The sequence below is a fragment of the Heterodontus francisci genome, chromosome 29, assembly GCF_036365525.1.
Source record: "Heterodontus francisci isolate sHetFra1 chromosome 29, sHetFra1.hap1, whole genome shotgun sequence".
Classification (NCBI taxonomy): domain Eukaryota; kingdom Metazoa; phylum Chordata; class Chondrichthyes; order Heterodontiformes; family Heterodontidae; genus Heterodontus; species Heterodontus francisci.
In genome coordinates, this window is record NC_090399.1 from 12,133,062 (window position 1) to 12,151,895 (window position 18,834).

The 18,834-nt window shown below is 45.0% G+C and overlaps 1 protein-coding gene across 1 annotated transcript in view; it reads right to left on the reverse strand.

Moving 5' to 3' along the window:
* The window catches only part of LOC137346122 (butyrophilin subfamily 3 member A1-like), an 83,826-nt gene that overhangs the window by 45,870 nt on the left and 19,122 nt on the right, over window positions 1-18,834 (reverse strand). Inside the window, exons 3-4 of the mRNA XM_068009434.1 lie at window positions 8,127-8,474; window positions 1,092-1,439 (exon numbers count right to left, since the gene is read on the reverse strand). Of these exons, the coding sequence (XP_067865535.1) occupies window positions 1,092-1,439; window positions 8,127-8,474 (696 nt within the window). The remainder of the gene's footprint in view (window positions 1-1,091; window positions 1,440-8,126; window positions 8,475-18,834) is intronic.

The window sequence follows — 18,834 nt, forward strand, 5'->3', positions numbered from 1 at the left end:
CGTTCGGCAGGAGCATAAATCTGCAAGGACTCTAATCTTCTGTTTCAAACATTGCTTATATCTTCATAGTATTTAAGAATTTAGTCTTTCTAATTAAACAGTTAATTTGTTGATTTAAAGACACCTGGTCTGGTTAGCCTCATTCAGGGGTTAATAGATGGTACAATTTGTCTGGGTCTTTCATTAATTTGCAAAGTCTAAAATGATACGTTAGGCGATCTGTGGAGGGACGGGATTGAATTAACAGTGCGTTTCTCCCACCACAATGAGAATCGTATATTTTGATTGGGGGCTTTGACAGGAGCAGTCGGTCGTAACAGCCCGATTCCCATTGATTTCAATTTTGCGAGGGCTCTTTGATGCCACAGTCGGTCAAATGCTGCCTTGATGTCAAGGGCAATCACTCTCACCTCCCTAAACAGCCTTGGTCATAGAGAAGATATGGAGTCAGAAGGTAAACTCAGGGTCAAATAGGATGCCAAGGTTGCGAACATCTGGTTCAGCCTGAGACAGTAGCCAGAGAAACACATGGAATCGGTTTCCAAGAAATGATGTTTTGTGGTGAGGGTAATTTAAACCTAACTCATCGGGCCAGAATCCCACAGGATGGGGTAGAACAACAGTTTTACATCTCACCCAATATTATTCTCCATTCATTTAAATTACATTTAAGTAAAGGTTTTAAATCATAAATTGAAAAATGAATGTTATCAGTAGTGTGTTCTCAATGAAGCTATAATAAACAGATGTCCTCAATCTAATCATCCTTTACTTTCTGTCCTGTTGAATATTTTTCATTAACAAGCCAGTGCTGAAAATATATTTCTCATGAAATTTACTACTCCATGATCAACTATTATTATGACAGGGCGAATGTCATGGTCCCAAGAATGTTACTGCACCATCTCCCACAACCCTTTTGAATGTATCTTCACCACTGGAACATGAGTGTGAAATAACAAGTAGATCAAATATTACACCAACTGCTAAAGAAACCTATTTTTAAACTGTTTGTAATTTAAACATGTGTTTAAAAGTTCAAACATATTACTTCCCCGAAGTTATTAATGTGCAAGTAGATATTTACTAACCTATAACTTGGAGTCCAACTGTAAAGTTTGCAGGATAGGTTTTATCATCAACCAAACATGTATATGTTCCTTCATCAAATATTGTTGTGTTTTTTATTCTTAAAGAAATGTTTCCTGTGGTCAGTTCATCTTTAAACAGTTCAGTCCTTCCTCTGTAATCCTTGTGTTGAGCAACAATATCATCTTCTCCATTTCTGTACATGTGTACTGGTGAATCTAGGTCTGATTTAATCCATTGTACCTCCATGTTACTGACGGATATATCTGGCACAAGCTGACATTCCAATAGAACATCTTCACCTGGAGTGGCTACAACAGGATCATCAGGTCCAAGTACGAGGAATTTACCTAGTGAACAACATTTAAAAACAAAATCCATTATTTATATAATCTGCAGAAGAAAAAATACATTTAAGGTAGCTGATTTAAAATATACAGTTCAATATATAATTCCTCCAGAACTGTACTTGTAAAAGAATATGAATTCAGAAAATTATTGATTCTGATTTCATAAGATCAAATTGAAATGATTAGTTTGGTAGATTTCTGGAGTTTGTTATAACTTATATATTTGCTGTCAATCTTTCCCAGCTTGTAAATATTATACAGATCTGTTAATATAGAGGAGAGGAACCACCATAATGTCTCAGGGAGCTGTTCCTTAACTAAATACAGCGCGGACATTGGAGGTGGTAAATAACAGTCTGCCACTGAGCAGGTGGGGATTGGGGTCATGTAGGTGGGATTGAGTGTGAAAGAAGATAATTGTGGTGAAACTTTCAAGGCCTGAAATTTGCGGCAAGGGTGAAGATACATGCAGAGCCTCAAACCAAAAGTGACAAAACATCCAATGGACAGTTTGCTTAATGCTAAGTGCTGGAAGACCAGTAGAGAGTCATAGAGAGATACAGCACTGAAACAGGCCCTTCGGCCCACAGTGATCAAGAGATGAAAGCAGGAGGTAAATGAACATCATCACGGGCTGTTTGCTGTTTTATTTTGGTCGGGGATTGTCTGCTGGGTAATTAACAAAAAGTTAAAAATACTCAGCTTCTGGGAAAGATAATGAAAATTCACCTTTACCAACCTGTCTGCCAGATAGGAGGATATTGAGAAGGTAGAATTGATGCAGAGCTGCCTGTGTCCAGGCCATAAAACTACAGGTAACCAAACTTGGAATTAATTGAAGACTGTCTATGGGGCAGTAAGTTGTCTCAGGCAGTGATGCAAAGTGGGCATTATCCAATCAGACGCCCTTTATACACCCACCAAACTTTCAGTTCCACTGAAGCAGTGGGCTCCCAAAGTGGTTCTTATCACTGCTTGTGGGCCAGGAGGAGCAGCAGCAGCTCCCACAGTCACTTAACGAAGCCTCTGACCTCCCCCAGCCCGACCTCCAGACTCTCAAACAAATCCGTGACATCACCAGCCCCGCCCGCACCCCCGACAGCATCACCAGCCCCTCCCCCACCCCAACAGCATCGCCAGCTCCTCCCCACCCCCCGACAGCATCGCCAGCACCTCCCCCACCCCCCAACAACACTGTCAGCATCCCCCCAACCCAACCAATCACAAAAATATCTTGAGCCCTCCTGACTAAACAGGGTGCATGAGATCGGGTCATAGAAAACAAAGAGGAATTGATGTCAGTGTAGTTCTGCATTTCCTGTTCGAATGGACAGTGGATTCCATTCTGAAAGGGAATTAGGATTATGATCTAATCTATATTAATTAAACAACCATCTTTAGTCAGACATGTGAGCAACACCTCACCCATGGCAGTGAACTAAAGCAAGGTTGACAGTTAAGGCTGAAAAAGATTATATCATTACATCTGGATCAGAAGGAAAATAGATGTCAGACCAGGCGGACCACACTGTAAACCGGATCTGTTCGACAACCAGGAAAATGTATGGAAAATTCTCAACTTGGCGGTGATTACTGCGCATTGAATTCCAATTATAGTGACATAGCAAGGCTTTAACTGTCTTCATCCGGAAGGTGAAGACCAGTCAATTGGTCTGGGTCAGTTAGAACAGAAAATATTTATGAAAGATTGAGATTAAAGCGTGGCTACCCGACCAGACCCGATTACACGTGTCGGGTACAGGTCGGGTCTCTCTTCCGGGTCCAGTATTCGGGCTCGGGTTGGGTCGGGCTGGACGTGGACAGTGTTGCCTTGCTCCGGGAAGTAATCTTCAAATGAACATTCAGGATGTCAAGGCGGGAAACATGCAGTCCAGACTCCGCACTCTGCAGTAAAGCCTGGCTACCCGACCAAACCCAACTACATGTGTCGGGTTCGGGTCGGCTGTTTGAACTTGACCTTGGAAAGTCCTTCTCACTAACATATGGGGGCTTCTGCTAAAATTGGGGGAGCGGTCCCACAGACTGGTCAAGCAACAGCCTGACATAGTCAGTCATTTTCACTGAATCATGCCTTTAGGCCAATATTCCAGACACCTACATTACCATCTCTGGGTATGTCCTGTCCCACCGGCAGGACAGACCCACAAGAGGTGGCAGCACAGTGGTATACAGTGTGGAAGGAGTTGCCCTGGGAGTCCATTACATTGACTTCATGGGGTCAAACACAGACTGAACTGCCTACCACCCTCCGTCAGCTGATGGATCAGCACTTCTCCATTTTGAAGAGTTGAACAAAATAGCAAGGACACAAAATGTACTCTGGGTGGGGGACTTCAATGTTCAAGAGTGGCTCTGTAGCATCACTACTGACCAAGCTGGTCGAGTCCTCAGGACATACCTTCCAGACTGAGCTTGGGGAAGGTGGTGAGAGAAACAACACGAGAGAAAAACTTACTTGACTTCATCTTCACCAATTTACTGGTCACAGATGCATCTATCCATATCTCAATGACAGTATTGGCAGTAGTGACCACAGCACAGTCTTTGTTTAGGTGGAGTCCCATATTCACCCTTAGGACATCATCCATTGTGTTGTGTGGCACTACCACCATGCTAAATGGGACAGATTCAGAACAGATCTAGCAGCTCAAAAACTGGGCATCCATGAGGTGTTAGAATTAGAATTAGAACATTACAGCGCAGTACAGGCCCTTCGGCCCTCGATGTTGCGCCGACCTGTGAAGCCATCTGACCTACACTATTCCATTTTCATCCATATGTCTATCCAATGACCACTTAAATGCCCTTAAAGTTGGCGAGTCTACTACTGCTGCAGGCAGGGCGTTCCATGCCCCTACTACTCTCTGAGTAAAGAAACTACCTCTGACATCTGTCCTGTATCTATCACCCCTCAACTTAAAGCTATGTCCCCTCGTGTTTGCCATCACCATCCGAGGAAAAAGACTCTCACTATCCACCCTATCTAACCCTCTGATTATCTTATATGTCTCTATTAAGTCACCTCTCCTCCTCCTTCTCTCCAACGAAAACAACCTCAAGTCCCTCAGCCTTTCCTCATAAGACCTTCCCTCCATACCAGGCAACATGCTAGTAAATCTCCTCTGCACCCTTTCCAAAGCTTCCACATCCTTCCTATAATGCGGTGACCAGAACTGCACGCAATACTCCAGGTGCGGTCTCGCCAGAGTTTTGTACAGCTGCAGCTCGTGGCTCCGAAACTCGATCCCCCTACTAATAAAAGCTAACACACCATATGCCTTCTTAACAGCCCTATTAACCTGGGTAGCAACCTTCAGGGATTTATGTACCTGGACACCAAGATCTCTCTGTTCATCTACACTACCAAGAATCTTCCCATTAGCCCAGTACTCTGCATTCCTGTTACTCCTTCCAAAGTGAATCACCTCGCACTTTTCCGCATTAAACTCCATTTGCCATCTCTCAGCCCAGCTCTGCAGCCTATCTATGTCCCTCTGTAACCGACAACATCCTTCGGCACTATCCACAACTCCACCGACCTTACTGTCATCCGCAAATTTACTAACCCACCCTTCTACACCCTCTTCCAGGTCATTTATAAAAATGACAAACAGCAGTGTTGTGGATCATTCGCAGCAGAATTATATTCAACCACAAGCTGTAACCTCATGGCACCTGCAGTAGTTACAGTGATTTAGGCTGTCCACTCAGAAGACCTCTTGAGCTCTCGCAAAGCGAACATATTGTTTCTCGAGAGTATAAATTCAGGGGCCTCTGAGTGCTGCTTGTCTGCACTGAGTGCTGCTTGAGTGCACAGAGTGTCAAGAGCAGAGTTTGGTGAATGAGGGAGTTTGTTGAAGAGGGGAGCTCTAAATTAATTAAGAACAATTAATTTAAATCACACAATATAGATGGCAGGACAGGTGATTTGTCGTGGCTGCAGTATGTGGGAACTTCTAGATGCCACAGCAATCCATGGCAACCACATCTGTGGTGTCTACGACTCGAGGAGCTTCGGCTCAGAGTAGATAAGTTGGAGGCTCCACCTGAACACTTTGTTTTAGAAGGCAGTCACACGTCTTCAGATAAGATCATCTGATTTGGTCAGTGGTCAGAGACAGGAAGGTGTGACTGCAAGCCAGGCAGGTAAGGGGATCGAGAAGGTGGGAGTGGAGCAACCACAGCCCTTGAAATTGAGCAAAGATTCAAGGTTCTTGCAGCTTGTATGGACATGAGCAAGGGCTGTAGTGTAGATGAGCACCATGGTACAGGAAGCTGTTCAAGCAGGGGTGGGGTGGGGTGGAGGCGCAAGAAGGAAAGTAGTGTTAGTAGGGGACAGTATAGTGAGAGGGATTGACACTGTTTTGTGCAGCAAAGAACGAGTGTCCAGAAGGCTGTGCTGCCTGCCCAGTGCCAGGGTTCCCGACAGCTGTTCAGGGCTGGAAAGGAAGTTACACTGGGAGGGGGAGGCTCCAGTCGTCATGGTCCACGTAGGTACCAATAACATAGACAGGACAAGGAAAGAGGTTCTGCATAGTCAGTAAAAAGGAGCTAGGCACCAAATTAAGATGCAGAACCGAAAAGGTAATAATCTCTGGATTATTACCTGAGCTATGTGCAAATTGGCATAAAGCAAATAAGATTAGAGAAATGAATGTGTGGCTCAAAGACTGGTGTGGTAGAAATGGGTCCTGGTTTGTGGGCAACTGGCACCAGTACTGGAGAAAGTGGGAGCTGTACCGTTGGGTTTACATCTAAACCATGCTGGGACCAGCCGCATAACTGGGGAAGCAGAGAGGGTTTTAAACTAAATAGTGGGGACATGGCATCAAATTTGGGAAGATGTAGTAAATCAAAGAGTAGAGACAAGGCAGGGGAGAAAGATTTAATATGGGACAGATAGACAGACGGTGACTGGAAGTGACAGTGAGTACTAGATTTAGGAAGGTTCCATTGGATTGAAAAATAGCCAATATAACTCCTTTATTCAAAAAGGGAGGCAGACAGAAAGCAGGAAACTACAGGTCTGTTAGCTTAACATCTGTCGTAGGAAAATGCTAGAAGCTATTATTAAAGACGTTATATATAATTAGGAAAGTTATTAGAATGTTATTGTTTATTGTGAGGGGAATTGAATACAAAAGTAGGGAGGTTATGTTTCAGTTATACAGGGCATTGGTGAGACCAGATCTGGAGTATTGGTGTCCTTATTTAAGAAAGGATGTAAATGCATTGGAAGCAGTTCAGAGAAGGTTTCAGAAGAGCTGGGTCTTAAGGAAATTCTTAAAAAGGAGAGGTGAAGAGGTTTAGAAAGGGAATTCTGGAACTTAAGGCTGAGGCAGCTGAAGACATGGCCCCCAATGGTGGGCTGGTGAAGGAAGTGGCAGGTGGCCAGAATTAGAGGAACACAGAGTTCTTGGAGGATTGTTGAGCTGGAGGAGATGACACAGATAGGGAGGGGTGAGGCAATGGAGGAATTTGAACACAAGGATGAGAATTTAACGGTCGAGTTGTTTGCGGACCAAGAGCCAATGTTGGTCAGAGAGCACAGCGAGAGTTGACAGTGGAGGATTTAGTGATGGCAATGCCATTGTATGTCAAGGGGAGATGGGTAGATTCTCTCTTGCTGAAGATGGTCATTGCCTGGCACTTGTGTGGCACGCATGTAACTTGCCACTTATCAGCCCAAGCCTGAATGTTGTCTAGGGCTGCTTCAGTATCTGAGGAGTCACGAATGATACTAAACATTGCACAGTGACCATTCCACTTCTGACCTTGTGATGGAGGGAAGGTCACTGATGTAGCAGCTGAAGAACTCCTGCGTAATGTCCTGGGACTGAGATGATTGACCTCTAACAACCACAACCATCTTCTTTTGTGCTGGGTATGACTTCAACCCATGGAGAGTTTTCCCCCTGATTCCCATTGGTTTCAATTTTTCAAGGGCTCTTTGATGCCACACTCAGTCAAGGGCAGTCACTCTCACCTCCCAAAGCAGTCTTGGAGAGGACACAGGGTCAGAAGGTCAGCTCAGGGTCAAATAGGATGCCAAGGTTGTGAACAGTCTGGTTCAGCCTGAGACAGTAGCCAGAGAAACACATGGAATCGGTTTCCAAGAAATGATGTTTTGTGGTGAGGGTAATTTAAACCTATCTCACTGGGCCAGAAACACACGGGGTGGGGTAGAACAGCAGTTTTACAGCAGTCCCACCCAATATTAGTCTCCATTCATTTAAATTACATTTAAGTAAAGGTTTTAAATTTTAAATTGAAAAATGAATGTTATCAGTAGTGTGTTCTTAATGAAGCTATAATAAACAGATGTCCTCAATCTCACCATCCTTTACTTTCTGTCCTGTTGAATATTTTTCATTAACAAGCCGGTGCTGAAAATATATTTCTCATGAAATTTACTACTCCATGATCAACTATTATTATGACAGGGTTAATTTCATGATCCCAAGAATGTTACTGCACCATCTCCCACATCCCTTTTGAATGCATCTTCACCACTGGAACACGAGTGTGAAATAACAAGTATATCACATATTACACCAACTGCTAAAGAAAGCTATTTTTAAACTGTTAGTAATTTAAACATGAGTTTAAAAAGTCAAACATATTACTTCTCCAAAGTTATTAATGTGCAAGTAGAAATGTACTAACCTATAACCTCCAGTCTAACTGCAAAGTTTGCAGAATCAGTTTTGTCATCAACCAAACATATATATGTTCCTTCATCAAATATTGTTATGTTTTTTATTCTTAGAGCAATGTTCCCTGTGGTCAGTTCATCTTTAAACAGTTCAGTCCTTCCTTGATAATTCTTGTGTTGAGCAACAATATCATCTTCTCCATTTCTGTAGATGTGTACTGGTGAATCTAGGTCTGATTTAATCCATTGTATCACCATGTTACTGACGGATAGATCTGGCACAAGCTGACATTCCAATAGAACATCTTCACCTGCAGTGGCTACAACAGGATCATCAGGTCCAAGTACGAGGAATTTACCTAGTGAACAACATTTAAAAACAAAATCCATTATTTATATAATCTGAAAAAAAAAACATTTAAAGGTAAGTGATCATTTAAAATACACAGTACAATATATAATTCCTCCAGAACTGTACTTGTAAAGAATATGAATTCAGAAAATTATTGATTCTGATTTCATAAGATCAAATTGAAATGATTAGTTTGGTAGATTTCTGGAGTTTATTTTAACATATATTTAGCTGTCAATCTTCCCCAGCTTGTAAATATTATACAGATCTGTTAATATAGAGGAGAGGGACCACCATAATATCTCAGGGAGCTTTTCCTTAACGATATACAGCACGGACATTGGAGGTGGTAAATAACAGTCTGTCACTGAGCAGGTGGGGATGAGGGTCACATGGGTGGGATTGAGTGTGAAAGAAGATAATTGTGGTGACATTTTCAAAGGACTGTGAAATTACCAGAAAGGGCAAAGGTAGATGCAGAGCTTCAAATCAAAAGTGACAAAACTTGCGAAGGAAAGTTTGCTTAATTCTAAGTGCTGGAAGACCAGTGATCAAGAGATGAAAGCAGGAGGTAAATGAACATCACCATGTTCACCATGTTTGCTGTTTTATTTTGGTCTGGGGATTGTCTGCTGGGTAATTATCACAAAGTTAAAAATACTCAGGTTCTGGGAAAGACAATAAAAAATTCACCTTTACCAAGCTGTCCCCCAGATAGGAGGATATTGAGAAGGTAGAATTGATGCAGAGCTGCCTGGTGTCCAGGCCACAAAACTACAGGTAACCAAACTTGGAATTAATTGAAGACTGCCTATGGGCAGAAATTTGTCTCAGGCAGTGACGCAAAGTGGGCTTTATCCAATCAGCCGCCTGTTATACACCCACCAAACTTTCAGTTCCACTGAAGCAGTGGAGTCACAAAGTGGTTCTTATCACGGCTTGTGGGCCAGGAGGAGCAGAAGTGCTCCCACAGTCACTTAACAAAGCCTCTGGCCTCCCCCAGCCCGACCTCCAGACTCTCAAACCCACCTCCAACAACATCGCCAGCCCCTCCCCCATTCCTGACAACATCACTGGCCCCTCCCCCACCCCGACAACACTATCAGCATCCCCCCGCAGCCCAGCCCATCACCATGCTGCCCCAGCTCTGCCAATCACAAAAATATCTTGAGCTCTCCGGATTAAACTGGATGCATGAGATCGGGTCATTGAAAACAAAGAGGAATTGATGACAGTATAGTTTTACATTTCCTGTTCAAATGGACTGTGAATTCCATTCTGAAAGGGAATTAAGATTATGGTCTAATATACATTAATTAAACAGCCATTCTGAAAAGGAATTAAGATTATGGTCCAATTTACTTCTATTTAACACCCATCTTTAGTCAGACATGTGAGCAACACCTCACCCATGGCAGTGAATTAAAGCAAGGTTGACAGTTAAGGCTGAAGAAGATCATATCGGTACATCTGGATCAGAAGGAAAATAGATGTGCGACCAGTCGGACTGCACTGTAAACCGAATCTGTTCCATGACCAGGAAACTGGATGGAAATTTCTCAACTTGGAAGCTATTATTACACATTGAATTTCCAATGATAGTGACATAGCAAGGCTTTAACTGTCTTTACCCGGAAAGTGAAGACCAGTCAAGTGGTCTGGGTCAGTTAGAATGGAAAATATTTCTGAAAGATTGAGATGTGTCTGAAATGCAGATCCCAGACTGGTTTGTCTCAACTATTCTTAAGCTTTCACAGTCCACACCAAGGCCTCAGTACTATAGAGAGACAAGTAAATTATCTTGTGGAGGGACACCCACTTCATCTGCGAAATTTCAAACCAGGCCATGATTTGTCATTTTGGGTTGTCGGGATTTCTAGATGCTGTGACATTATTACTTGCTTTTCATTTTTAAATCCGCTATTATAGTATTTGCTGAAATGGATCAGGAACATCATTGGACGAGGGGAGAGGGTACCAGAGATTCCCAAAGGACAGAGAGTTCAAGCCATATTCCCCATGACCTTACTCCCCCTCAATATTGTCAATACCTTAGCTCCTATTAATTAAAGGAAATTAAAGGCATAATCCAGTTCAAAGGGAGTGAGGGATTGCTTATGACAGTGATTTAAGAGGTAGCACCTCAGAAAAATAACAACTTAGACCCAAGGACTTCCTTCCCCAAGCTCCCAAATGCTGCTTACCGGCCTTGATCAGCACCATTGGTACCAAACCCTCCATTCCCTCCCTGTAATTAAATACTCCCAGGTACAGGAATCCGGCCTTAGTGCTACCAAGACTGAGGGACCCTGTTCCTGCTGGTACATTCACACCCGAGGAATCTCCCGCTCCAGCTCTGATACACGTTACTCTCCTCCTCCTCCCCGCAGACCTTATCCCCCTGTCACAGTGCAGATACAGGAGAGATTTTCATTCCAGACTAGGTGTGTTAGCAGGTTGAAGAAGGAACTTACATGTGAGACAAACAAGCAGCTATGTGCCTCAACAGTTGGAAAGGTTTTCCACCTGTCTCATTCCCCTTCATTTCTGCACACCTACACTCTTCACCTGGTTTAGAGCCCTCCCCTTAATTTCAACCACACACAGGAAGCCAGGCCAGGAAGCTTGTTGTTTGCAAGTGTGAGTTTTAAGACAACAAAAGCAGCACTGCTGGCTTTGAGAAAAGGAGGAGAGATACAGTTGGATAAAAGTAGAGGTGTGGGAACATTTGAGATTTTTGCAGTGATGGGCAAGGGCAAGATTCCTGCTTTCACTCATGATGCTTTGGTGGTCATCTGACAGCAGAGTAGTGAAACAGCATTCCTTTTTTGCAAGGAGCAAGTCACCCAAGTCCAACAGAGGATTAACTTTCAGTAGCAGGAAAGGACCTCCCAGTCAGACAGTAACAGAGCAGAATCTCAGCAGCGAAAGGTCCAGAAGATCAGGTAGGAGTCGAGTCCCAGTGAGGAAATTAGTATCCAAATTCAGCAGTGAGCAACAGTTTGGGGAATGGACAAGGTGATCTGGAGCAGGTACCTTCAACTTGGACTTTAACTAGGAACAGAGTCACAGCAGCAGATAATAAATGTGAGCAAACTCTCTCTCTCTTCATTGAAAGAAGACCCAATGTGAGGACAGGCACCTCTACACATATTGCTACTATTCCTTCATATAAGGCATGGACCCATTAAAACAGCCCATTCACTGGACCCTCAGAGATTTCCCACTAATCAAGAATGCAGTGTTTGTGTAGATAAATTCTTGACTAGCAAGAGAGTCAAAGGGTATCAGGAGCAGGCTAGAAAGTGGAGTTGAGGCCACAATCAGATCAGCCATGATCCTATTAAATGGCAGAGCAGGCACGAAGGGCCGAATGGCCTACTCCTGCTCCTAATTCATATGTTCATATGTTGTTTCCTGTCTGCAGAACCCCTTCATTCTAAAGCAGCTGTGTGCTACAATACCAGTGGGGGCCAATAATTTCATACCTGGAGCTCTCAACAGATCAATCACAGTCATGCCTATAAAACCACCATGAGAACTGACAGGAATGGTCAAAGTCATGAAGGAAAATGACAAGGGCTCAAGGTGCTGCTTCCTCTGCTCTGTCATTTACCAACATCTTCATAAATCTGCTGTGTATATAGTCTAAGACTGCCCACAGGCAGGAGAGAACCAGGATCTCCTGTTGGGATGTACTGGCACCCATTTCGAGATGGGTACGTCTCATCTCACTTGATGCACTACTTCTAGTTGGGAACAGTCGTAGAGTGGACAAATTACTAAACTAGCAATCGAAGCCTAGGCTAATGATCTAGAGTCATGGGTTCAAATCCCACCACAGCACCTGGGAAATTTAAATTCAATTAACTGAATAAAAAGCTAGTCTCAGTAATGATGATCATGAAACTACTGGGTTGTCATCTGGTTCACTAATTTTTTTTAGGCAAGCAAATCTGCCATCCTTACCTTGTCTGGCCAACATGCCCCTCCAGCAATGTGGTTGACTCTTAACTGCCCCTGAAGTGGCCAAGCAAGGCACTCAGTTATATTAAAATGCTACAAAAAAAGTCAAAGAATAAAACTGGCCAGACCTCCTGGCATCAACCTCAGCACTGGGAAAAATAAAGGCACATCCTGCCGACTCAACCTTGGAAACTCCTCCTCACTAACATATGGGGGCTTCTGCCAAAATTGGGGGGGGCTGTCCCACAGACTGGTCAAGCAACAGCCTGACATAGTCAATCATTCTCACTGAATCATGCCTTTAGGCCAATATTCCAGACACCTACATTACCATCCCTGGGTATGTCCTGTCCCACCAGCAGGACAGACCAACAAGAGGTGGCAGTGGTATACAGTGTGGAGGGAGTTGCCCTGGGAGTCCATTACATTGACTTTGTGGGGTCAAACAGACTGAACTGCCTACCAACCTCCGTCAGCTGATGGATCAGCACTTCTCCATTTTGAAGAGTTGAACGAAATAGCAAGGGCACAAAACGTACTCTGGGTGGGGAACTTCAATGTCCAAGAGTGGCTTGGTAGCACCACTACTGACCGAGCTGGTCGAGTCCTGAGGACATACCTTCCAGACTGGGCCTGCGGAAAGTGGTGAGAAACAACACGAGAGAAAAACTTACTTGATTTCATCTTCACCAATTTACTGGTCACAGATGCATCTATCCATATCTCCATGACAGTATTGGCAGGAGTGACCACAGCTCAGTCTTTGTTTAGGTCAAGTCCCATATTCACCCTTAGGACATCATCCATTGTGTTGTGTGGCACTACCACTGTGCTAACTGGGACAGATTCATAACAGATCTAGCAGCTCAAAACTGGAAATCCATGAGGTGTTGTGGATCATTAGCAGCAGAATTATATTCAACCACAATCTGTAACCTCATGGCCCAGCATATCTCTCAATCTACCATTGTCATCAAGTTGGGGAACCAATCCTGGTTCAATGAGTTGTGTAGGAGAGCAAGTCAGGAGCAGCACCAGGTGAACCTAAAAATGAGGCGTCAGCCCGGTGAAGCTACAACCCAGGACTACATGCAGGCTAAACAGCAGAAACAGCATCCGATAGAGCAAAGTGATCCCACAACCAAAGGATCAGATCAAAGATCAAAGACGAGTAAACAACAAACGGGGGCAGAAGGCGCTACAAAAATTCAATGGCAGAGCCCAGCACGTGAGTGCAGAAGACAAGGGGTTGGATTTTATCCTGCCATTGCAGACCGGAACAGAAGGCAGGGTGGGGGAACACAAAATGGCATGGGGTAGCGTCGGACCATTGCCCTGACCCCATGACATTTTGCCCATGGTGGAGAAGTTGGAGGATGGCCCTCCCGCCCAAGGCCAATTAAGAGTCTGTTAGGGGAGCTTCCAGCCCCTATTCCCATTTCACGACTGTCAGAAGGGCCTGCCCTGTGTGGAGACACTGCCAGGTCAGACCTGGCAGCCGCCAGCAGGCTTGGGGGCAGGGTCCTTCCTCTGGGTGCAATCCATGGCCCAGAGAGAGCCCCCCCTGATGGTGATGGCTTTCCCCATCCTCACCAACCCCCCACAATCTCGCCAGGGCCTGCCTGACTGGCCCCGGTGACCTCGACTCCACTTACCGGTATCTTGATCTTTGCCATTACAGGTCACCTACAGTACCAGCAGTGGCCACCGCTCCCAGTGGTACTGCTGGTCCTGCTGAACTGCCTGCCCTCTGATTGGCTGCCAGCTCTGGAGACGGGAGATTGTCCTGTGAAGCGACAGCGTTCCTGACAGCGGGCAATTAATTGGCTAGCCGTTGTGGAATTCCACCATGGCTCCAACAGAGGGTTGAGGCAGGGTCACCCCCGCAACCCCTGCCTTCCGGCATGTCGATGGGATAAAATGCCAGCCAAGGCTGAAGAGTTGGTAACCATCTTCAGCCAGAAGTGCCAAGTGGATGATCCATCTCAGCCTCCTCCTGAGGTTCCCAGCAGAATTCAATTCACTCCACGTGATATAAAGAAACACATGACCGCACTGGATACAGCAAAGGCTGTGGGCCCTGACAACAGCTGTAATGTTGAAGACTTGTGTGTCAGAATTATCCAAGCCCCAAGCCAAGCTGCTCCAGTACAGCTGCAGCATTGGCATCTATCCGACAATATGGAAAATTGCTCAGTTATGTCCAGTCAACAAAAAGCAGGACAAATCCAACCTGGTCAATTACTGCCCCATCAGTCCTCTCTCTATCATCGCAAAGTGATGGAAGGGGGTTGTCGACAGTACGTACAAGCGGCACTTACTCAGCAATAACCTGCTGACTGACGCTCAGTTTAGGTTCTACAGGAGCAGGCAGTTCCTGACCTCATCACCGCCTTGGTCCAAATGTGGGTGAAAGAGCTGAATTCCACAGGTGAGGAGAGAGTGACTGCCCTTGACATCAAGGCAGGATTTGACCAACTGTAGCATTCAGGAGCCCGAGCAAAACTAGAGTCAATATCAGGGAGAAAACTCTCTGCAGGCTGGAGTCATACCTAGCACAGAGGAAGATGGTTGCGGTTGTTTAAGGTCAATCATCTCAGCCCCAGGACATCACTGCAGGACTTCCTCAGGGTAGTGTCCTAGGCCCAGTCATCATCAGCTTCTATATCAATGACCCTCCCTCCAACACAAGGTCAGAAGTGGGGATGAATCACTGATGAATGCACAGTAATATTTGCTAATCCTCAAATACTGAAGCAGTCCGTGCCCTCGTGCAGCAAGACCTGGACCACATTCAGGCTTAGGCTGATGAGTGGCATGAATAGTAATTACCACTAAAGTGCCAGGCCATGACCATCTCCGATAAGAGAGAATTTAACAACCTCGCCTTGACATTCAGTGGTATCACCATCGCTGAATCCCCCATGACCAAAACATGAGGGTTATTATTGACCAGAAACTTCAGTTGACCAGCTACATAAATACTGTGGCTACAAAAACAGGTCAGAGGAAAGGAATTCTGTGATGAGTAACTCACTTCCCAAAGCTTGTTCACCATCTACAAGGCACAAGTCAGGAGTGTGATGGAATATTCTCCACTTGCCTCGAAGAGTGCAGCTCCAAAAGCACGCAAGAAGCTCCACACTATCCAGGACAAAGCAGCCCCTTGATTGGTACCAACTTAAACATTCACTCCCTCCACCTCCGGTGCACAGTGCCAGCAGTGTGTACCATCTAGAAGATGCACTGCAGCAACTCGCCCAAGGCTCCTTCGCCAGCATCATCCGAAGCCGTGACCTCTACCACCTAGAAGGACAAAGACAGCAGAAGCATGGGAACACCAGCACCTGCAAGTTCCCCTCCAAGTCACACACATAACACCATAGAAAAGTTCCAGCACAGAAAGAGGCAATTCAGCCAATCGAGTCTGCGCTGATGAAAAAACTAGCAGCCCATTCTAATCCCACCTTCCAGCACCTGGTCTGTAGCCTTGCACGTTATGGCACTTTAGGTGCAGGCCCAGGTACCTTTGAAATGAGTCGAGGGTTTCTGCCTCCACCATTGATCCGGGCAGTGAATTCCAGACACCCACCACTCTCTGGGTGAAAACGTTTTTCCTCATGTTGCCTCTAATCCTTCTACCAATCACCTTAAATCTGTGCCCCCTGGTAATTGACCTCACCTCTAGGGGAAACAGATCCTTCCTGTCTACTCTATCGAGTCCCCTCATAATTTTGTACACCTCAATTAAGTCACCCCTCAGACTCCTCTGTATCCAATCTTTCCTCATAACTGTAATTTTCAAGCCCTGGCAACATTCTTGCAAATCTCCTCTGTACTCTCTCCAGAGCAATTATGTCATCCCTGTAATGTGGTGACCAGGCTGTATGTAATAATCCAGCTGTGGCCTAATCATTGTTTTATACAGTTTCAGCATTACATCCCTGCTTTTGTATTCTATACCTCGGCCAATAAAGTAAAGCATTCCATATGCCTTCTTCACCACTCTATCTACCTGTCCTGCCACCTTCAGGGACCTGTGAACATGTACTCCAAGGTGTCTCACTTCTTCTACCCTCTCTCAATATCCTCCCGTTTATTATGTATTCCCTTGCACTTTTTGCCCTCCCCAAATGCATGACCTCACACTTCTCTGGATTGAATTCCATTTGCCACTTTTCTGCACACTCATCCAAACCATTGACATCATTCTGGAGTCAACAGCAATTCTCTTCACTATCAACCACATGGACAATTTTTGTGTCTTTTGCAAATTTCCCAATCATGCCTCCCAAGTTAAAGTCTAAATCACTAATTTAAACCACAAACAGCAAGGGACCCAACACTGAGCCCTATGGAATGCCACTGGAAACCGCTGTCCATTCGCAAAAACATCCGTCAACCATTACCCTTTGTTTTCTGTCACTGTGCCAATTTTGGGTTCAACTCACCACATTCCCCTGTGTTCCATGGGCTTTTACTTTCTGACCAGTTTTCCATGTGGGACCTTGTCAAAAGCCTTACTAAAATCCATGTAGACCACATTCACTGCACTACCCTCATCAATCCTCCTTGTTCCTGCCACAAAAAATTCAATTAAGTTAGTAAGACACTACCTTCCCTGAACAAATCCATGCTGACTATCCCTGATTAATCTGTGATTTTCTAAGTGACAGTTTCTCCGACCTCTCAGAATTGATTCTAATAATGTGCCCTCCACTGCAGTCAGACTGACTGGCCTATAATTATTTTGCCTGTCCCTTGCACCCTTTTTAAACAATGATACAACGTTCGCAGGCCTCCAATCCTCTGGTGCCTTGCCTGTATCTAGTGAGGATTTGAAAATGATCCTCAGAGCTTCCGCTATTTCCTCCCTGGCTTCCTTTAACAGCCTAGGATGCAATCCATCTGGCCCTGGTGATTTACCACTTTCATGGATATCAGACCTTCTTGCACTTCCTCTCTCATTATGCTTATCTTACCTAATATTTCACCCTCCTCCTCTTTCACTACCATGTCTGCACCTTTCCTCTCCTTTGTGAAGCCAGAGACAAAAGACTCATTAAGAAACCTGCCCACATCTCATGCATCTATGCACAAGTTTCGTGTACATCTCTGATAGGTCCTACCCTTTCCTAAGTTATCCTCTTGCTCTGAATGTACTGATAAAACATCTTTGGGTTTTCCTTGATTTTACCTGCCAAAATTTTTTCCTGTCCACACTGTTTTCCTAGTTTCCTTTTTTCACTCCTTTAGGCTTTCTAAAGAATGAAGTTTTATTTAGTATTAAGACTTGTTTTACAATCTATACAGCATTTCTTTCTCACTCAGTACTTAACAAGTCCAGCAAGAAAAGAATCACTGATGGATCTTGTATTATGGGGACTGAACTAGAACATACAGGAGAGGGAAGAGTTGGAAAGTATCTTAGTCGCGATCACAACATAGTACGGAGCACTCCGTTCTCTCAGGTCTAACCCCGACATGATCATCAAACATACAGACAAGGGTGGTGCTGTTGTTGTATGGCGTACCGACCTCTACCTTGCAGAAGCTCAACGCCAACTCACAGACACCTCTTCCTACCTCCCTCTGGACCATGACCCCACCACCGAACATCAAGCCACCGTCCAAAGAACTGTCACTGACCTCATCTCCTCTGGAGATCTTCCCTCTACGGCTTCCAACCTCATAGTCCCACAACCCCGGACAGCCCGCTTCTACCTCCTTCCCAAAATCCACAAACGGGACTGTCCCGGCAGACCCATTGTGTCAGCCTGCTCCCGCCCCACTGAACTTATTTCTTCCTATTTAGACTCTATCTTTTCTCCGCTGGTCCAGTCTCTTCCCACCTACATCCGTGACTCTTCTGACGCCCTACGTCATTTTGACAATTTCCAGTTTCCTGGTCCCAACCGCCTCCTCTTCATTATGGACGTCCAATCGCTCTACACCTCCATCCCCCACCAGGATGGTTTGAGGGCTCTCCGCTTCTTCCTGGAACAGAGGCCCAACCAGTCCCTATCCACCAACACCCTCCTCCGCCTGGCTGAACTTGTTCTCACATTGAACAACTTCTCCTTTAATTCCATGCACTTCCTTCAAGTAAAAGGTGTCGCTATGGGTACCCGCATGGGTCCTAGTTATGCCTGTCTTTTTGTGGGATATGTCGAGCATTCTTTGTTCCAGTCCTACTCAAGCCCCCTCCCCCAACTCTTTTTCCGGTACATTGATGACTGTATCGGTGCCGTTTCCTGCTCCCGCCCCGAACTAGAAAACTTTATCAACTTTGCTTCCAATTTCCACCCTTCTCTCACCTTTACATGGTCCATCTCTGACACTTCCCTTCCCTTCCTCGACTTCTCTGTCTCCATCTCTGGGGATAGGTTGTCTACCAATAT